The sequence below is a fragment of the Ruditapes philippinarum genome, unplaced genomic scaffold, assembly GCF_026571515.1.
Source record: "Ruditapes philippinarum isolate M1 unplaced genomic scaffold, ASM2657151v2 ctg1127_1_1_1_1, whole genome shotgun sequence".
NCBI classification, from domain to species: Eukaryota; Metazoa; Mollusca; class Bivalvia; order Venerida; family Veneridae; genus Ruditapes; species Ruditapes philippinarum.
Genome location: NW_026864590.1, coordinates 223,846 through 247,113, shown reverse-complemented (window position 1 = coordinate 247,113; position 23,268 = coordinate 223,846). Strand labels below are relative to the sequence as shown.

General features: G+C 33.3%; 1 protein-coding gene, 1 long non-coding RNA gene and 1 pseudogene across 2 annotated transcripts; 1 reads left to right on the top strand and 2 right to left on the bottom strand.

The window, feature by feature from the left end:
• Positions 1–524: 524 nt before the first annotated feature.
• Positions 525–1,673, top strand: LOC132726201 (uncharacterized). Its single transcript, XR_009625159.1, has 3 exons — positions 525–684; positions 1,064–1,173; positions 1,479–1,673. It is a non-coding gene; the product is annotated as an uncharacterized LOC132726201 (long non-coding RNA).
• Positions 1,674–5,175: 3,502 nt separating this feature from the next.
• Positions 5,176–12,224, bottom strand: LOC132726215 (glutathione S-transferase P 1-like; annotated as a pseudogene).
• Positions 12,225–14,239: 2,015 nt separating this feature from the next.
• LOC132726214 (uncharacterized) lies at positions 14,240–21,423 on the bottom strand (the record flags this gene model as incomplete). Its single annotated transcript, XM_060711493.1, has 6 exons — positions 14,240–15,684; positions 16,418–16,581; positions 17,326–17,640; positions 18,905–19,069; positions 20,091–20,295; positions 20,977–21,423. Coding segments are annotated over 6 exons (2,352 nt in total), but the record flags the coding sequence as incomplete, so codon positions are not given.
• Positions 21,424–23,268: the final 1,845 nt, after the last annotated feature.

Below are 23,268 nucleotides of genomic sequence, written 5' to 3'. Positions count from 1 at the left end.
TCTTGCTTGCTCCTTGATTAAAGGCTCTTATGCTACAGAAATACTTCTACAGCTAATTATTTCTGGTGTACTTTTATAGTTTCCAAAAATATACTCATTGGCCAGTTACCTTCCTTTTTCTTCTGTTGCTTTTTGGCAATTTGGCAAGTGATTTAGTATTTAATATGAAAGTCAAAATACTTCTTTCTTTACATTTTGCTACTTTGTTTACATTTTGCTACTTTTATGACAAATGGGTTCACATTTACCGCTACTTTCTTTAGGTAATTATCATCTAACATGCTCTTAAACCATTATTTAAATGTTGTAAAACCAAAGTTTGTCCTTTCTAAAAAAGTAAAAAATGTGTTCGTTTCTGAGGCATAATGTTCACGAATATCAATTAAATTATTTGAAGTGTCACTTTAGAAATTAAAGTACTACTTATTTTGGCTAGTTTTAACTCGTAAATATTGATGTACTGTATATGCAGAAGACTGAATAACATGTTTGTTATGTTATGTATAATAGGGCCCGTAAGTCTCGTTTACTTTCACTTTCGATTTACCACTTCCGGGTACATCGGCAGACTTATTTACCGTTGCGCATATAGGTAACCCGAAGAACTCGAGGGATATAGAAGTTAAATTTGTTTCGGTCCTCTTCAGATTTGAAGGAATGGATAGCACGGGTCAAAAAATGCAGGTAGGTCAATTATCTGACGGAAAAACGAGGGATTTATAGAGTTTAATAAAACTAGTTTATTTTCGGATAGTGACAATTGTTTCGGATGTTTTGTCAAGGTAGTGAATTCTAGTTATTTAGCTTTTAGTATTGTTTTAAAACTACTGATGTGAGAAATTAATTCAAACCATTTTAACTTATTGAAAAAAAACAATGGAGAAACACTTTAATTCTAGTGTATATTAAAGTTATACAAAATTCGGACATTGCACAGTAATTCGGATATTTTTTCCCACCCATTTTATTCTTGTTCCTTTTTCAATTATATATACATGTTAATATGGTATCTAGCAAATTATGATTGAATTAAAAAATATAATATTTGATTAAACCATTTCAGATGTATAGACAAGGAGGTATATGACAAGTATAGAATATACAGTTGTTCAATATGGACCATTAATCAACTGTTTGCACTGCCTATGATCCTGAAATATCTATACATCAAAGGTAAATACATGTAAAATAATTGATTAATTTTTAGTTGAGATCGGAAAGATAAACAATTATCAAAATATATTAATAACTTTTGGATTTCACTGCATGATAATTGATAAGTAAATAAAACATTAAAAACAGTCATGTTTCACATTCAAGAAGATCAATATGTGTTGTTGTTTATCTTTAATGTTTATTTACTTCAAATATGAAATGTTTCTGTCAATCATGACCAGCTTATTAAATGTAATGTAAATATCATTTCTAGTGTCTTACACTTGTATTAACAACATATTTATTGATTTTTCATTCTGCAGATAAAAAGGGAAAAGATGAAGGAGGATTTGTCCATGAAGACCTTTATTGCAACTACCATCTTCCAGTTCCTTAATTTGAGAATGATATCAGAGAACACACAGTTACAGTGAAATATTAGTTTAATATAAGCCACTGAGAATAGTCAAATGTACCATCCTGAAGAAGATGAATGACATCCAGCACAAAAATCTTAATGTATAAAGAGTATGATTTTAAGGTGTTTGACACTATGATCTTGTTAACATGTTAATGTCACAATGATAGAAACAGAGTAAAATATCCACATTTCATTGCAGTTTTAAGTATTAAAACTAGATACTCTATATATACCAAAGCTGATAACACACCAGAGATAAGGTTTTTCATGGAATCACAGTATAGTCATATGACATTATGGACATTAAATGACTATGAAGTAAAGATTAGCAAAAATATTATATATCATCTACTACTAATATTGTGAGGTAATCATTGATAAGCTCACAAATTTGCATTCAAAGCTTTGATATCAAGCTGAACATTTTTCAATTAGAATATGATTCCACTGGAAAATCAGTGTGATATATATGCTAAGCAGTGCACTATAAATTTTGTAAAAATAAAGGTTTATTAAACTTATGAACTGTTTTTTGTTTCTACTATTTGGCATATATTTATAGCAGTGCTTGATCATAAGAGTTCATCTGCAAAATAAGTGTCACTGTGTACTTTAATTCTCTAACAGCAATGGCTAGATTGCTTGAATATGCAAGCATTGACTATATTAAATACTATGCATGTCATTTGAATTTTGTCTGTCCTGAAATCGAAACAGACACTATCTAAATAATATTGATGAAAAGTTCTTGACAGCTCTTCAATGACTACATTTACACATATGTACATGGACAGAAGTTAAAAGCAATTGCAGTGATCATGGTGATAATATGAAATGAATCAATCAAGATGGAAACATTTTAATGCTGAACATTTATCTTTTTACCATTCCTGTTACTTTACAAGTCTATTCATAACAAATTTATCTTAACTGTTTTGAAACTACATGATGCCTGGTTGAAACTGTTTTGGGCAGCCATTTGCAGAAGATAAATTATCTTTGAATAATTAAGTTAATACAAAGTTACAAATGACAGGTTATTTATTTCTAATAAAGACAGGTTATTTATTTCTAACAAAGACAGATATTTTGTTTAACATTTTTACACTGACATATATTTTGTTTATCTTTGAAGTGTCTTCAACCTTAGTTTTTATTAGAATACAAACATTCAGTCAGACAGTTTACACAAGACATGGGGCTTTAATAGGGATTAAACGATGATCGAGTATAATCGATAATTGATCGTTTATAGGACCGATTAGCGATGATCGAATATAAAGTTCAATAATCGATCATCGGTTATTTATCTTCTTGCTGTTACTTAAGTGACTCACTTATTACAGTATTATAACAACACTTTAAATTAAAGCCAGCTTTGGTTTACCCAATAATTTTCATTAAAATGAATGAGAAAGCATACTGGTGACCATGAGGTTAATAGTTGACAGTGAGGCATTCTAGTTTACAGACATACTATGCTCAAATTTGAAATTAGAAAATTGCTACACAGTCTATTTGTAAATATGAAATAAACATGTTTTGACTTCAAACAAAGAAGATATGTATAAAATTAATCTACACACTAAACTAAAAATGGTTACAATATAAGTATACGACATTAAAAAAACCTGGCATTTTTATTAATGACCAACTTCTCTTGTTCCAATACATAGCTTATTCATTCCTTTATTGGATTGAGACATAATAATTTCATAGATATAATGAATTTATTTGATTAAAATATTTTACTCAAAGATGAACATAAGCATGAGTTACTAGTTTATTTCAGTTGATTAAGTGGTAGTTACACAAAATATAGAATATTAATGGAATTCTTATAAATATTAAAGCATGATATGTGCATTGTACATATTTTCTTTGTTATCATAAATGTTTCGATTATATAATCGATGATTGATCGAAAAAGGTTGTTCGATTATTTTCGATGATCGATTATGATTTTTGTCCGATTAAGAAACCCTAGGCTTTAAGAAGCTTTAATTCAGTCAAAATCTGTAATGGACTGCCATGTCTCTACCACTATGTACTCCAAGACTGTGTATGGACATTTTCTTTCAGAGCATGCATGTGTATTTACAATGGATACTGACGTCTTTCATCTCACCACTGTCCTCTGTCAAAATATCTACAGGAGCAAAATATTTCATTAAATTTTATGACAATTTAAATTGGTTATATACAGCTTGACTGTTTGTGCTTTATAAAGATAATAATTATAAATAAATAATATTTTCAGTTGGAAGAAAATATATTCAACTAAAACACATTGATAATCATATTAAAACGTTTATCCGAAATATGCGCTGTCCGAAATTTCTAAACATTATATACTTCTGAGAGATAATCAGGCAGCGCTATAGAAAATTGATAAAATCAAATTCACCAGTCTGGTGTCAGATGCGAATGATGTTGTATCAAAAAACAAATTTATTAGATTTACATGGAAATGAAAATATTACAACATTTATTGGGATAAACTGAATTTGAAATGACACACCCACCTGAAGATTATACGAAGTTGTCTTTCATTGATACTTGTACACAAGATGAAACCATTTGCATTTCGTTACAAAACAAAAAACTCTGCCAATTTTCACATATCATTTGCTTTTCCATATAAGTTTTACTTTCCCACCGGCATACAAGTATTACCCAATATAGATAAGCAATGTTGTTGATATTTGTTTGTACCCGGAAGTGCAAAATATCGTGAAATCTCGCAAGTCACATGACGAGACTTACATACCCTATTGCTAAACTAGGGGTTGTCCAACAAAATGGCCTCGAAACAGTCTAAACAAGTTCTTTTAAAGTTTACATATTTAGGGGCTATATATAGTACCATGGCTTTAACGTGTGTTATGACCGTTATAATAATGCATGTAGAATTGCAGCAGTTTGGAAGTGAATGAATTTGATGTAAAAGAAAACAATGGTAAATGCATCCACCGACTTATGAGGTACGACCACTTCTTGTTTATTCCACTTGAAATACGAGTGTATAGGTGACAATTATTTTGCATAACTTTTTCTTACATTACACTATTGGCAAGTAAAAACCGACTGAAACTGTGACCTACTTTCGTCATCGTTGTTCTTGTTTTTTAAATAAAAGTTCATTCATTTATACTTATCATTGTTTTTTTTTAGATATATAGATTCTACATACAAACAAATTTACAATTACACATATATAGTCTTTAACTTTGTATTTGCTTATGTTTCTTCACTAATTTATCAGTATACTAACTTACTTGGTAAATGTAACTGAATATGTAACACATATTAACAACAAACAAAAACTCGTTGTTATATATTTTGAACATCACATGATTTAATTTGACAAAAATGTAGTAAAAGAAACTTTTAAAATAAATGATAGATGATTATTTAATGAATGATCTTAAAAATATGTTAAACACCGGAAGCAGTGTACCTTCTGTAGATCATTGGAATTTTATTACATGTAACAGTAAACGGGCATTCGTTAATAAAAATGCACACTAATAAATGATTGTGCTATTTAGTTTGTTAATAATGCTGACGTCACTTCCTGTATATTTACTTTTCCCCCTTTTCCCATTGACGGGGCTTTTTTTAAAAAATTCCCTCTTTTTTCCGGCATTTTTTTAAGTTAGGCCCGTGAAGCCATGCAAATCGAAAGAAAGTTTTTAAAGTGTGGGTAAGGGGCGTCTGGGCCCGGGGTTTAGGGGACAATTTTAAAAGAATGTCGAGTAGATCAAAAAGAATATAATCAGCAAATGATATCTGAAAAAATGCAGACGATAAGAAAAAACAAACATAGAATATAACATTTTCTTCATGGCAAATATCAATTGTTGAATGATCATTGCTGTGCAAATAAATCCGAGTGTTCCAAAAATAACAAATGTCAATTGCTAAATGCCTTTATTCACAACTGTACATATTCCTTATTTCGCAACTAGCATGACAGAATGGCTTTCTGCAAAAAAAGTCTCCGAAACAGAGGAGCTCTTAAATTAAATAAGTTACAGGACTGCCTGCAAATATCACTATGACGGCGGCAGAAGCCCACTGACGGACACACACAAATCAATTGAAAAATAGAGATACAAAAATTTTAAGAAATCGATAAAATGACCCATTTGGCAAATAATTCGAGGAAGTCGACTTCTTTTTGTTGGTTACAGTATCACTGCCATGCAGTGGTGATCACTCTAAAATGTGTTCTTTTTTCCGATGGATAAACTCGATCTCTGAAATTATCCTTACAAATCGTCGGGAATAATCGCAAAATGTTATAAAATCAAAGCATACCTTCGTTGTAATGTATTCTGTCCCCCACTTTTTGAACAGGTTCTAAAAGAACAAAGTTAGTCTGCATTTAAATTCGATTAAATCATATAATAAACATCCTTATATATGTATTATATTTCAATAGAAATAAAGCATGATGAAAAGTACAGCGGTATTCTTGGTAAAAAATTAAATTATGACATTGTAGACAATTTAGGTTCGCTGATGCACGGAGATTCCTGCTGCCAGTCCAGTCTTAATTATCAAAATCGAAAACAAACATGGAATTGTGGCTAAAACACATACCTCGATATACCCAAGTTTTTCGGGAAGAGTTTTCACATAGTCATCTTTTCCATTTTCCTGAAGGAAGAAGATAAAATATTTTTAAGTCAAGATTATTTCCGAAACTTACCATGAATATATACACATAAATATTCATTTTACATACATTTACATGTAATAAGGTTTTACATGAGGCCAAAAGATCATGGTCATCCTCTTAAATTGCATAGACATACTGACTCCATCTCTGATGGCGATGGGGGGGGGGGGGTGGCGAGGAGTAACAGAAAATTGCTGTCTGTGCCCTCAAAGCCGAGCTATTGTGGTTTTCTAAGTTTGCGCCTTTGACATCTCTTAACTGAATAAAGTATTAACCATTTAAAAAGTATTAACCATTTAAAAAGAGTATCTGTTTTAGATTGAATGTAATATTGATCAAATCACGTGTTATTGCAATTATATATTAGGCAGGGGACATCTTCATTTTGCAGTGAGAGGGCATTTAAAGGAAGTTTTATACTATCTGGCAAAACCCACAGATGATTTATTAAAAAAAAAAACAACTATAAACTGACTTTTTAGTGTATTTTGAAAGGAAACTGAAGTTGTGTAACAGAGATGAGCAGACCACGTTCTTAACCAAAATCTTGTCTGCACAATGGTTGTATATGTGAGCAGAAAAAGAGCAGAAGCGCCGTACCAAAGTCAATGATACAATTAAAGCAGTGATACAATGTACCATTTAAACGAAATTTTCGTTTGTAAGGCCTTAATAAATTAAACAAACCAAGATAAGCTTTGAAAGATAGTGTAGCTGTCCCTATTTTATGTTCTCAAACTTTACCCCTTAATCCGTCCTTCGTAAAAATCAATCACATCTTAGGTTAAAATATGTTACTTAATGTTCCCTTGAAGGAAACTATGAAACGCAGAACATTATACATGTACATGTATGTCACATAGATTAGAAGGAAATTAAGGCAGGTAAATTATAGCGATACATGATTTGCTTAAATAAGATTTGAGAACAAAGGAATCACCAAAAGAACGCCCAAAACGGCAAAAGTGAAAATGATGCAGACTCGGTTTGATTGAGTCTGCTCATGGCGAAAGTGGTAACTGCAAGATTCGGTTCACACACCCTAGCACCGGCTAAAGCAAATATTTAACATTAAACATGAAATGGTTAATTTGAATTTAGAAACATCAGCAGATCAGCAGATGTGTTCATTCGGCGATTTTAATGGAACCTGCAATGTGACACGTTCATGCCAATCCATGAAAAGTGGTGAATAGTCGCCAAGTAAAACAACGCATGTGCCCTCGACGAAAAGAACAATGCGCTTAACTTACAATGGAAGTCAAACGACACTGTATAGGTCATCTAGTAAAGTTATCATTTAAAACTCGGGGCCTACACAGACTTGAGATATATGAAATTTACTAACGCTAATACTGGGCCTTTTAACCGGTCACCGGTCAAAATCTGTATGAATAATAATGTGATACGGTATGAAAAAGCTGGATCTACTAGTAATTAAATTGTTGCATGGTGCGTCCACAGGTAGAGATATGTTAAAGGAGGTCTATTATAAAAGAGTCGTTGTTGTACCTTAATTGCGATATTTATTCAACCCTGCATGGTAGATTTGAGAGACCGCATAACCCACAGACTTGTGCGTCTCGTGAAATATTGCCCATGCAGATATTGTCCATTCAGCAAAATAAAATTACAAAATATGAAAAAAAAACAGGATCAACAAATTAAGAAAGGGCGGCATTCAAAGAACGCATCCCAATACACATGATCACTGGCAAGCAGTCATAATCCACAAACTGTTTTATTGTGACTGTGCAGTCTTTTCTTCAGTTGAAAGTAAAAATGTTACGTACATAATTTTGATAGATCATTCTAACATACGGTCCTTTAATGTCCTCCACGTGGTCAGTGATCATATCAACCTTGGCCGCCTCTTGTAAATCACTCGGGTACAATCCTGTGCAGACAGAAAGTAAACATGTGAACTTTTCCAAACAAATTTTTAAGAGACCAGTCCGCCTGAAAACCAAAGCTTCAGCGGGCACCCGAGTAGATCCACCTACCGTTTTCTAGCTCGATAGCTTTGTACCATGGAAGAATTTACCTTGGGTGAGTCAAGCGAAGACCACAAGTGTCAAAATGTTTAAAGCAGAATGTCTTCAGATTTATGGTAATTTTCATGAAAATTTTGAAAATGTATTTGAAAGTAAAAAATTGTGAAGTAAACAAAGAAAGTTATTTGCACATTGTAAACGGCACTTACAATCCACATAAATTTCTAAAAAGTGGTCAAAATATACTAAAAATAGCTTAAGCAACAAAACATGTAAATTATCACTTGAAGCTAAGCTTGAATCTTTTTATTTTCTTAAAGTCTTAGTACATTTTTTTCAAGTTTGATTTTCTGTAAATATTTTTGCTCATCTAGAGGGATGCAGCCTTAACTATTCTAGATATATAGTCACTGTATCTTACCATGTTTTCTGCCAAGATAACGCATAATGGTGTTTGACTGGGCCACTTCAAAGTCGCCATCTTTCAATAAAGGTGATTGACCAAATGGCTGGAAAAAATAAAACATAAAAAAATAATCAGACAGAGGTAGCTCATTTAGCAATTTAGCACGCAGTTGATAAATTTTCAAAATTGGGCAAAAAGTTGTCTATAGAACCAAGATTTTAAAGAAAATTAAACAGGAACGAAAAAATTAATCCACCAATAAATACATCAATGCGGTAATAAAAATAGCTTGACTTTGGGTTTTATTTATTTGTTTATGTTAATTAATCAATTTATAAATCATTTTCTGGTAAACGAGGTAAAACAACCGTATTTGGCTTTGTTTGGGTATCATAGTTGGACCCTTGAAGAAAATGGTTTGCCGTCCTAATTCACTTATAGTATATATCATTTACTATAGAGAAAACATCATATTTTATACATACCATTTTTGGTTTATATGTTTTGACCCAGTCCTTTCCACAGTCTTCTTCTTTATAGTCGATTCCATTATCAACAAATAAATATCTTGTTGCTTGGGCACGTCCTAGAAGGTAAATACTAAATTAGAGACTTCCAAATTTCATCCTTAATAACACAGGAACCAGGAGTAGCCGTTACGCGTTCATATCCGTAATAAATGTAGTAAGCATAATTTTGGGTTTCGACGATGCAAAAATGAATGAAATTGTAATACTAAACATCAAATTATCTATATTATTGCAAAAAAGTACGAACATAATTATTATATAAAGAGCATGAATACAAATTTCCGCTTTTAAAGCACAAACAAGAAGAGACCAAAAGTCCTAGATCCCTCACCTGAATCCCATTGTTGAAGCTTCAAATTGCACATCCATTACTTTATTTTGAAATATGTTCAGTGGACTTTATGATTCCATTAAAGGTTTTCTATACAGAAAGTTCAAACTATAAGGGACATCAGCGCTATTTACAGGAGAGTGTAAGATGTAGTAATTGAAAGGTGTTTGTAAAACGCCAGACTGCAGGATGGAAGAACGGACGCGGAGGTGTTCAATTTTTTTAACGCATACATTATTTTATTATTGACTTTTAACAAAACCGACATTTTGAAAGTCATATGACTACTTTCCATACAGTTTTTTTTACTGTTACAGAAGGGTCCAATATACAGATATGCTAGCGGAATAGCATCTTCAAAGGAAATAATCAAGTTTGGGGGTAGTAAACTAGTGAGGGGAATGAGATTCGTTTGCAGCAATAGAGGCAATATGATAATAATATGTAAATATGTATAATGCCTTTTCAATTTATTATTATATATTGCTATACAAACGGGCATACTGGTTGCCGTTGGAGAATAGCCCAACAAATTGGGCACCAGTCTAGACGATGGACCGACATCTATGTTATATTAGTTTGTAAAATCGGTCGATCTTGCAGTCGAAATATTTAGACAAGGACATGTATCACCCTTCTTGCTTTCAAATGAATATGATTACATGTCCATTCAACATTCAACGTGTAATATGAAACCAGGACATTGTCGTATTCATAAAAGGAGTTATATGCATCGCTTGGTCTGCACATAAATGTATTATTATATAAGCTCCTTATATGCTTCATTCAATGATAAACTAAGCTGAAAGTGTACACTTCTTTTGTATCTGTGGTATCTAAATTATGCTTGCATTATATACGCTCTGTGACTCCATTTTAAAGCAGAAGGACACTAGATTACTTGCAATCTCATTAAAATCAAATCTTACATGTCACTCCACAACCTTTCCTTGTGTATTTTGTAAAGAAAAATAAAATTGTAATTAGAAAAAAAATGTTGTTAATGTCCTGTAGGAAAAAACATGTACGGATTTAGAACACTTGGTGCATTTCATGTCATAAAGTTGTAGAGTTTTAGAACCCCTGGTGCATTTTATGTGAAATTAACAGTCCTCTGTGCATTTAATGCTTATTATGATACAAAGAGACATCGACATAATTTCGGGCGGCTGATGTCCTTTTTTGCAAAACATTTGGGAAAAAATCTGTACAATGGACGAAATCTTTTACGCTTATTTAATAACACTAATAATTTCAGAACCCTCGATGCAGTTTATGTCATATAAAATAAGAACCCTCGGTGCAATCATATACAATGCACATGTATATAATTTATGACAAAACTTATACCCTGACTGCTTATTGGATAGAACAACTTAATTTATTCAAGTCATACATGGTTGCATAAAAATCTCCCTTTATCAGTGTAAAGCTCGAGATAGCTGAATAGCATTGTGTCACCAAAGCCCGTATCAAACCTACATTGGACGTACATTTATATCTTCATTAGAGGTTGGAATTTTCAAACCTGATGAAACATAAAAACAAGTCAACATTTTAAAAGGCATTAATTTATGCTAATGTATGTGATAAAGGTATAATGAATAATTAGCCTCTAAAATGTGACAGTTACGCAGAAGTCAGTTGTAAGCAAGACACCCAGCATATGGATTGGCGGGACTTTTATTTAGGATTTTCAAACCCCGTTTAGAGCCCCGGTCGTGAAAAAATCCCGCTAAAACCCCTGCACTGCAATCTAGACATGTTCCCGGCCACTTTGGCGCAAAAAAATACAACAAACATTGATCATGAAGTGCGGGTACGAGCGAAAGCTTCTTTGCCTTTTATCCCCCGTCCTTCCCAGTGGAATGGGGTCGTGGTTAAAACTGATTAATGCACAAGGTCAACCGGTGAGCTCTACTGAAGAGTCACGGGTTCCATTAATATCCGCTCAATGTTCTAATTTGTTTGTTTGTTTCATTTTGTAACGCCTTTTCCCAACAGTATTTCAGTCATATAGGCGGGTAGTTTCCTGGAGAGTTACACCAGTACTAGACTACCTTCCTCCGCGCTGAACTACCAAAGCATCTCCCGGGGATCGAACCCACGCCAAATGTTCAATAAAAAAAAAACTTAAATATAAACATACCTCTAAGAGGAAAATAGACTAGTTGATAGTTCGACACTGAAAAGAAAACAGTTATAAGATAATAGGATTCAAATATAAAATATAGATATATTTTTTCAATCTTTAAATAACATCAGGGCTTAAAGAACAGACTGCAGTCTTAAGGTTGATGTTCCTCTTTAACTGTTTAAGACTGTTTAATAGATGACTAAAAAATTGTAAGTATAACAATTACATGAAGTTGTATACTGTACTCAACACTTGGATTATGCACATCAGTCCGTTATTACACGGCAGTATGTTATGTAATACTATATAGTGCAATATACACTCTTCAAAATTACATAATAAACAGATAAAGATCAGCTGTATATTTGCCTAGTGTTTTTTTTAAATTTTATTAGATCTAACATTTAAAACAATTTGTATCAATAAATCTTATGAAAACTTACTTGTTATCAACGTTATCCTTTATGTACACTGTGCTCGAAGTGTCTGAGTTGTCTCGTGTATGTGAAAGAAGTGCAGATCGATAAGGCCACACAAATTGAAACAGTTCGTTTACGGTCATAGTGATTACATAACAAATTCAATATTCCGTTAAGTATTACTTAGATCGGTAAAGATTGAAATCTTTAAAGATGCATGCCTGAAGAGCAGCTAAAATATTTCAAGAAAATCAAACTTGAGAAAAAAGTTTTATTTTTGATTTTGATTTATGACTCTATCACAATATTTCTACTGCGTGCAGTAACGGCTATGTTGCACATTTTGACTTCTTTTTACAGGTAATTAAAACGTGGATTGTAAGTGCTTTTTGCAATGTGTTAATTACTTTTTTTTCACTTCACAATATCTTATTTTAAAATACATTTTCAAAGTTTTAATAAAAATTAGCATTATCACGCCAAAAAATGTCTAACATCGGCCAATAACGTAATCGGTCATTTCCGGAACGTTATTTTTCACGATGTTCGGTATACAATAATTTTTTACCGTTTATGACAAGAGTGAATGCCCAAGATTTTGAAGAAAAAAAATCTTCCGAAAATAACCGATTTGCTACGATATTGGCCGAGGCGGGAACGCATGCTCACAGTCGGGCTGCTTTTTTTTCTTCTTTTTTTTTAAAGAATATCAAAAAAATCTGTAGTTCACCAAAGATTGACTTTAGTGCTTGATATAATTAAAAAGAAAACGTTTGAAGTTATACTGTCTTGCTAAGGGGATAAATTTTGTTTAAGAGTCCCAGTGGGAGCATTAAGGAAAACATTTCAGGACTAAACTAGGCATGCAGTAAAACTTAAAACGTTTTTAACATCAGTACCAATATAAACTTATACATAACCCTTTTATTCGAAGCAAAAACAAGCAACGGTAAGTATAAACAATTATCAAAGTTTTGCCATTTTTAAGTTTAACGATTGATGCATGAATTACCGAACTTTATAAATTCTTGCTTAGTTGTTTGGTAATGATATTGTCTCGTTAACCATCAGTTTTAGGCATTGACCAAGGCGAGGTAACTATGATATTAACAAATTTACTACCAAGCATTTGTTACTTTTCGTAGACATTGCACTCATTGTTTTAGATTCCATTCACACATAATGTATTTTTAATCTTCATGGCAATAGTTTTAAAATATGAAATTATGTCACATCTGAGTGATATTGACATCACAAGAAAGGCTCAAGTTAAAATATTTTGGTTGGGTTTTATTTCGCACAAACACTACGCTCCCTTCGCAGCTTACTGAATGCACTCACGCTACTTCAGAAGAAGTGAGCGTTAGTGAAACATTCGACCGATGCGCAGAAGAGTAGAAAAGTTTTAACTTTAGTATGTTAGAATCACCCATCTTAATTTAATACCTATGTTTGCACGGATTATAGATCATAACCTTCTTTTTTGCGTGTTTTAAACCCGAATCTAATCAAATCAAATTAAATTAACATTATTTATAACAATTGTCCTATTATCACTACCCATTCTGTATACAAATTAAAGTACTTCATACTCCATGAATATTAGTGATATGATGCTAAATACTCCAAAATATTCATTAATTGCACAAAAGATATAAATTATCATTTTTAAATCTTTTATCTGTTTACTTTTCTTAAAAAATTAGTACAGTTTACCAAGTTAAATTATCTTGAAATATTTTGACTCATCTGGAGGCATACATTTTTTAAATATGAGATGCAATTTTGCACTTTCCAGTTAAGATGTACAGTAATATACATTTTCTTACATTAATCTACCTTTTACCGTTCACATATGGCTGGATAAAGCTAATTATAGCTCATTCTTCAGCCGTGAACCATGTTCAGCAAAGGAGTAATTTATTTGGTGTCATTTGGTCAATCGGCGTCGCCAATATTGCCAATATTTCTTTGTTAAAACTGCGCATAGCCCTACATGTATTTTTGAATAAAACTTTTTGATGGCTTATTGAAATAGCTGAGATGTCTAAATACCATGTATTGGGCATTATTAGTCGTTTAAAAAAAAGACAAGATTAGCTGTAGCATGGTCCATTGCTGTTGGATGTGAATAGTAAAGAAAACACATTTAATTTCTTTGAGTTTTTTTTTTTTTTGCATTTCCGTTTTCCAAACATTATATTTGTAAGTGTTCCATAGGGTCTTTTTGTAAGACCCTGGTGTCCCACCACTAATCAGTCATAATGCTGAGAAATAGCTATATCAAAGTACCAGTATTGGAAGTATGATGTGAGAAATCATATGCTGCACATGTGAGAAATCAGCGCTAAACAAAATACATATACATAATCTAGAATACTTTTTTATCGACTATAGATGAAACAATTATTGTTTTCATGGTTAATTCCTAGAGCATTGTGAACTTTGTAGATTGTGTCTCTTTCACATGTGCTTCCAGTTTTCCAGGCTCTTATTGGGCTTCTTTGTTCTACCTTTGGCTTCTTTGCTCAACTCCGTTACATATCTTCTATTGTGTTTCTTCATCTTGAAATAAATGAGTGAACACGTCCAACTCACCAGTTTGACTAGAGGTTTCTTGAACCTGATCTCCAGACTCTGTATCAAGCACTTCATACGATGCTTTCTTCTGAACAATGTCATCTTCAGCGATTGGTTTAAATAATTCTGCAAGTTTTGAACGACTCTGGCTAGATTTGTGTGTTGTGAATGGATTCTTAGCAGGTATAACTGTTAATTGATTATCACTGTTAAATGTGTCACTGTTCATTTGTGTACTGCTTGCATATGAATGTTCAGAACTGTCACTTTCTTTGATGTCATTTGCTTGCATGGCTTCCTCAATAAGCTGGATTGTTGCACTTCCAGACCGGGCAGTTTCTGCCTCTAGGAATGGGTTTGATGGCCCGGCTATTGCTTGTGGCTTTTTCAAAGAAGGGGACAAACATTTTTCTGAAGTTGAAAGATCCTCTGGCCTTGGACTACCCGCCACAAGATTAAATTCGAGTTCTGCTTCTTCCATTTTACTTGAACCTGGAGAAGGACTTTTTAAAGTGTCTCTTAGCATGTTAACCTGGTCTGAAATTGTCTGATCAAAGTTACTGGGTTTTTTAGAGATATTATCGTCTGCGACCGACTGGTTGCTACACACTGAGCCTTGTCTTGGGCTCGGTTGTTTTGCTCTTGTAGGTTTTAGCGGATCAACCGGCAATGGAAATAAATGACTTGAGGATGGAACAGAGCTATTTATAGAATCTGAGAGAATTGAATGTGAAGAGATGGCTCCAGCTTGAAGAATATTTTGATCTAAGTAAACGGAATTACCATCCATTTGCCGAAATGACGAGCTTCTTTCAAAATGTTCTGAAGTAGACAATGAATGAGTGAAACTCTGCTCTGATGTCATAGAACCGGATATTATTATGTTGTGGGGATGTCCATGTTCGTCGAGGATCTCATTAATTTCACTTTTGATTGGTTTGACAGACGCGCCCATCATGTCATGTCTGTCTCTTGTATGACGATGATGATGGGCTTGTTCAGATGGAGGAGGGATCTTTGGTATCTGGAATTAAGAAAATAAGTGGTAAAATTGTCATTATAGTACATTGAGGAATGATGTCATAAAACGCACTCAAGTTGCCAACTTAACCCACACTAAGTGCTAGATAGGAAAATTAGTTTTCGAAATTTCTTTTTAAACTAGAATTATTATAATTGTTATATAAAATATGCAAGAAGATGAATCACACACTGGCTGTCGTCAAAGGCTCTTGGGTTTCTGTTAAGTATGGCCAATTGATTACTCCAATAAACAGTTATATTTGTACCAGTCAGCCAAACATTTCAGTCTGTGTAGTTCTACTATAAGTTAGGTTGTTAGTCTCATCTGTAACGGAAGGAATTGATAACTTGTCTTTATACAGATTGTGTTTGTTTGCTTTGGATTTTAAGTCACACTGACAATTTAAAAGGTCAAATGGCGACATTCAAGCTTTACAAGTTGAGAAAGACCTCAAGTGCCCATCTGTGCATAATGTTAGGCACCACCGGACACTTGAGAAGTCCGTAAGCTAGCTGGATAGCTCACGCGAAAGGCATTTAAATTCCCTTATGGGATTTAAACCTAAAACATTGAGGGGTAGATGACTGGAAGTCAATGACCTTAACCATTTCCACACTCAGCCAAGGACGTCCCTGTTATATGAACTTCAACGTTGGCGGTAAGATGGGAAGTTATCCAAAATCTACTCCATAAAGTGTGAAGTTTACCTTAATTATGATGAGAAGTAACTTACCTCATTTGAATCATTTGAAGAGGCTCGCTGGCTTTGACCACTACTCAAAGATTGAAGCAATCTATCATCAAATACAGGACTATTGTAACTGAGTTGTGAGACAGCATCAGACAAATCAAAAGATATCTTGTTTATTGATACATCATCTGTAGATGTTGACTTATCTAAAATATTCAACATTTTCATTGTAACAAGAGTTTCTGAAAGGTTAGTTTCAAAATTTCCCACAAAGATAGATAATGTATGCATCACAGTGCCGTAAATACACTAACATTTTGGCATTTTTTATATAAAAATTGATAAGTTTGAATAAGGACCAGTAATTAAAATCAGTCTTATATATCAAATACCTAGGATAATCACAATGAAAAAACTTCATTTCTATGTAAATTACTCCGATTGTCTTTTTAAGGATTGAACTGAGTTCAGGTTGTTAAACGTATGCGTATGATTTCACAATTTTGATAGTGCAATCATTTTTGGTGAAAAGACTACTGGGATGTTGTTATTTTATGTAGAGAGGATATTTGTTTTGTTTTAGTTTTTTTTATATACATAATATGGAATATATCTCACTAAGAAAAGAAAATTTCCATTTTTTTTTCAAGAGTGCAATGTTAGATATATGCTAAGAAGAATAAAGTGTATGCTATGCTGCAGTTTTTGTTTTGCTGAGATAAGCTAGACTATGCTTTAACCATCTGGAAAAAGGGGAGATTTTATTATACCTTTTGTATTATACCTAAAAGGCTATTGTACTGGCATATTTCCTTCAAAATTCCTGTACCTGTATATCACGTACTAAATCCCTGTATATTTATTTTATGCTAGATTATGTTTAATTCTAAAATCACATGAATGTTTCATTCTAAATTCCTAAAAATATTTCAGTCTCCACCTATCATTACCTGAATAATACATCGTGCTGACTGGGGTAGAGATCACCGTCTGTACAGCTGCATTTATTGAGCCTATGTGCACGGATTTCACGATTTTTTCATCTCCACAAATGGTACCTCCGCTATCTGTACGGAATACACTACTCGGGCCATCTTGACTGGAGGCTTGTAACGTGATTTCAGTAAGGGCACCTAGACCATATGTTCCTTTAGATGTACGCTGAGCCCATGGGATAAGAAACAGTATAACGGACCCCAGCACGATTGGTATTCCAGCACAATGAAACGCAATGTTGTACGAACCTGTTAAATCGTACAGAGCCCCTGCAAAGAGAAATAAAACTGGCTCTTCAAACATAGCAACTGTGCTTATCAGTTGTTGGATATGGGCAGTACATCAATCGGAGAACAATATTTTATAAGTAAAAAAATGCTTGTGTACAAAACAAATGAACCAGTATACTATACTTTTTTGTTTTATGCATAAGTTAAAATAAATAAAACGGTACATGAACATGTATGTTAGATACAAAAATTAAAATGTTTGCGTGTCTGTAACCTCAGCTTTGTAAGTGTTCTGCAAGCTTGAAAATATACTTGTATTTTATAATAATGCACGTTTTAAAGGTCTCTTTTCATTGGATAATCATTATGTTTATATAGTTTTATATACAATTTTTGAAGAAATTACATTTTTTCCTCTGAAAAAATGAAGTTTGCTGAATTATGATTCCTGACAGGTTATATGGCCGTATATAAACGATTGTTTGCAATGTAACCCTCGCATGGCAGCTCTAGTTATATGAACAAACAACCGTTTACAAAGGGCCATATAACTTTTCAAAAATCTTTATAACTAATAATATATGCCTGCTTAATATTCGGTGACATCATACTGTGCCTGTATTTTAATAGATTAACATAAATGACAAGAATTGAAGTCTTTATATAGCATCATAAGTCCTTTGTTGAATATATGAGGGGTATATATACCCTTACGGCATACCTAGCGGAAGTCGCAAGGTCGCTTTTACATCTCAGTAAGTTTCCCGCCATCAAAGTTATAGAAGTTCTTCACAAGAAAACAACTTTTGACATTCAAAATCTGTTAACTTTCGTTAATATTCTTATTACTGTTAAAAATTTATTTTAGCAATCTACTGAAAGGCATGTAATAAATGCATAGATGCTGGACATATATAAGTACAGGTACAGTTGTGCACAATATATATTCATTTTTCTACCTATGAATGTCCTGTTGTTGTTGTTGTTGTTGTTTTCTTTTTCAGAAGGCCACTTTGGAAATAAGATATATATGATTGTTATTGTATGTTCTTAATGTGTAACCTTCTTTAAATAAAGATATTATTATTATTATTATTATTATAACCCGCTGAAACCGAAAATAATTAGCTTAAAATTGCCATCAATATATACAGTAGAGCCAGGCGAGATTGTACATCTGTGCGTTCAGACCTGGCTCTTTTCTTGATTTCATACTGTAATCGATCATTTAATGGACTGTTCCAAATTCATAGCTGGAGAAATCCATAACACAACATCCTTAGGTTAAGGATTAAACGTTTACCTGCAACTGGAGGACCCAGTGTGAATGTAATCGAGCATGTCCCTATCAGGAATCCCCAGGCTACCACACTCTTTTCTATTCCTATCAGTGATGCGGTCATAATTGGTAGAAGTACCACAAAACACCCATCAACAAGCCCTACCGTTATAACGTATAGAACTATCCCTGGAAAGTGAAATGTTATACGTCATATTGAAAACGGCATTTTTATGCAACAGTATCACCAGTCAATTGAGTTCAAGGCCCCATCAAGTAGAATAGCGGAGACTTTTGACTATTGAATTTTCAAATACCTGGTTAAAACAATTAACGTTCTGCGGGGAAAGAAAGAAACTATAAACCCGCGAAGCGATTGCACGGTCTTTTTGGCGTCAAGAAGACAGCGCATTGTCCCGGCATAAAAGGAACAGATGAAACGTCAAAGCAATGGTCATTCAGCCACCCGCCTTTAGTTTCCCCTAATCTCTTTTTTGTTCACTCTTCCTAAAAAGTGGCGGCCGAGTGTATAATTGATATAAGCAATATAAAACATATAACAATAATGTTACGTGTGATTTACGTTAATTTTTAAGATAATACGAAGGATACAGACGGGAGAAACAACTGCTAAGAACCCTGTAGTTTTTAAGTCTGTTTTGAATAATTTGAATACTAATTTTAATTGGAATATATGGTATTCGAACTGACAGTCCCTGGATTTGTAGTCACCCAGTGTTACCATTGGAATTTTGAAATACACATATCCATTTTCTTAAGTACAATATAATAACAAACTTGGCAAGTGGCCTGACTGTATAATCAATGAAGTTGGTCTAGGACTGCCCATCAAAGATGGTACACATCTTGGCCTTACAGGCAATTCAAAAGAGCGAAAGGCGCATTTTGAATTAAGTATAAACAGTATCTATATTGGTGTCTTAGTTCGAAATATTGACCTACAAACAAAACGTATGATAAGTTTTAAAGTGTCTCTGAATGCTCAGGTTTCAAATGAATCCCTGTGCTTTTGCAGATGTTAATACACGGAAAAAGGTCAATTAACCTCTATTCCTACATAGTTCGACATAGTGGTTCAAATCTGATACATCAGCAAACGTGCATGATTAGTTTTAGTGCCTAACTGTTCATGAATTAGGCTTAATTTAAAATTTGAAAAGACCTATTACTAATAAAAAATATTACAAACCTGTGTAAGATGTAATGAGTGGTAACATCATTACCCCCGTGCCAGTGACAACCATAGACAACTGATGCATATGAAGACGTTTCAGTATTCCGAGCTGCACAATTTTTCCGAACATGATACGGCCTACTGCCGTAGTTGCTCCAAGAATCATCATTAGAAAGGATGCTGAGTCTGGTGAAATACCTTGATCGACCGCGTATGAAACCTGCAAATGTATCTTATGTGAAATTTGCGTCACCATAATCAAAGAAAATGGACTGCAACAAATTTTACATTAACTGCGTGTGTGAAGATATCATCAAAATTAATACAACTGACCGGATATTCAAACAGCACACATTATTTCTAATTTTATAATGATAAATAACCCTTTTATATCTGAATTTATGATTTCTTTCCGTTTATACAACATATATGATAACTGACACAAAATAACAGATGAATTGGTCAATAGATAGAGGATATTCAAGTTTTTTCTATTAATACAGGATTTATTTTCATCGACTGGTATGAAAATAGATATTTCACGAATGGCAGTATAGCCACCCGTGAAATATGATAATATTCATACCACAAGATGAAAATCAATCCTATATTTATAGAAATAACTTGAATTTTCTGTTTATTAAAAACCTTTTCTCTATTTTAACCTTATGAATAGGAATTTCCTTTTAATTTTATATACAGTATTGGCTGAATTTAGAAGAAAGTAGTCCGGCAAGACACCAGTGAATACGGAAAATATGAAAAATAATGTTTTACAGTGAAAATATGGAAAATAAAAATACGCATTTTCATTTCATCGTTTTTTCTAAATATTTCATGCATAAGTATATAATAAAGTACATGTATTTAACACCGTCATAAGATAAGAAAAGATATTTACCAAATGTACATAGGGTATGTAGAAACCAAACATGACCAGCGTTATTGCAATTGTCCAAACTACAAACACCCTATTCTTCCAGATCTCAAGGTCTTTAATGAAGCTACGACCCTCAAGCTTTCGCTTGGTAACAGTCGGGGGCGCCCTGATTCTCGAGTTGAGCAAAATCGTGATGACGATAAGCCCGGCGTATACACGGAACGCCGTCCTCCAGCCCGCTTTGTCTATGATAAACTGTGAAAGCGGTCCCATGATCAGCGTTCCAAAGCTACTGCCAGAAACTGTTATCCCCGTAGCTATACTCATATACTTGTCGAAATACTCGGGTGTTATAGTCATTGTTGGTGCCGTGCACATGCAGGTTCCGATGCCGTAGAACAGAGAGAAGGTAAAATATAACAATCTCACGGAGGATACAAATGACGAGAAAAAAAGTGATATCACAATAAAACGCCCCCGCCATCATAAACCTGCTGTAGCTAAAACTGGTCAACAAATGACTTGACGGACGAAAAGTATAGAAAGGGCCCTAGCTAAAAAACCCCATCCCCTCTGAAATGTTTATAAAATTTATAAAAACTTTAGATCATATGCTGAAACCATTGAATCAAACAAATACTTCATTATCTCTAACAATATTAAGACGAATCTTAGAAAAGTAATAATCCATTTAAGAAAATACGAGAAGTTTCAGGAGAACGACTATGACAAGTTAGTGCTAGGTTAAAAATCACATAAATGTCTGGGCTTGTTTGCTTCGTTTTCCGCATTTTCGAAATTCAAAAAGTTGAAAGTACATATTGAAGGTTGCTGTTCCAAGTTGTCTGTATAAATGGTTTACACATTCCACTGATCTTCTTCCAAGTACTAGAAATTTTCGGAATCATAAAAAATCCCCTTCTTTTTTATTCATTTTACTAGTAAATGAGCAAATCTACATCAAACATAAAGATATATCTTACCTGAAGTCAAACCCAGACATTTATATGAAGTATATATAAATGATTTTCCAAGTGAAGAGAAAACAAAATCATTAGCGTGATTATCCATGATTTAATCTGCACGTGCACGGTGGACATCCGGAATTTTGACCCGGTAGCTCATAGTTTACGTCTTACTTTGTCGAAGCGAAGAATAAAATGGTTCTTTTGAAATCCTTCATTTGAAGAAACTTTCATATTTCACTTGAACTTATTTCCTCTCTGTCCAATTAAAATCCATGTAGCATATGGAGATATTTTATGTTGGAGAAAATTTCAAATTTAAGAAAAATATTACAATTTTTATAGCAGTCACGAAACCTGACACCAATTCAAATCATCACAAATTTGCTTTGTCTGTACCACAAGTGCATGACGTCTAACACACACACCCTAACCTACCCGTATACATATACATGTGTATAAGGAACACAGGTTGTAATCAAAGCACTGAAAGCACTGGAGGGTCGCTTGCGCTGACAAATTTATATGACATTATATTGCTGGTGATCACTTGAAAGGCCAAATTTCCTGTCCTTTTGCAACTTTTTTTAAAGGGTCAAGTCATATTCAAGTGGAAATGACTGAGTACAAAGGAAAGTGCAATATTTTGCCATATGATTTTATTCAGGGAGATTTATCATTGACATCCAACAATTACAACACGGTTTATCAAAAGTACTAAAAACCAGTACTTTTTCTCAAGTGGTTCAGTTGAGATCGAAAAACCAAATTGCTTTATATCCTCAAAATAATACTTTAAATTGGATAAATTTTAAGAGTACACTACTGACAGAAGCAGAAGCTGGAAGTAGATAACCAAGTCCTCTATTAACAATGACTAAGCATTGATAATTTCATCTACTTATAAGGCATATGAAAAACATGCTCATTCTTGGGGATTATAGTTATTATCAATCTGATATTCAAGTTATCATCAACCCATGTGCATATAGACTGGATAGTGTTCAAACAACTCGAAAAGAAAATGGTTGAAAAATCTTTGTTTCTATGCATACTAGTAATAAGTGTTCCATCAGGGATAAACTTTCAGTGATTGTGAATACATGACTTATCAAAGTCACAATTTCATCCAGAGAGATTCATGAAATTCTCACAAAACAATAAGTAAAGTATGATTAGTTAAAACTAGAACTATCACTAAATGTGATTAATACCCCCACAAGACTGCTTTGGACATTAGGATGTAACAGAATACCTTGTAAAAGAATTGAAATAGAGTTATGTTTGTGGGCAATTAAAGATAGTAAGTTGTGGTTCTTGTATGTTGCATTTCCTTTCAATGTGGTTG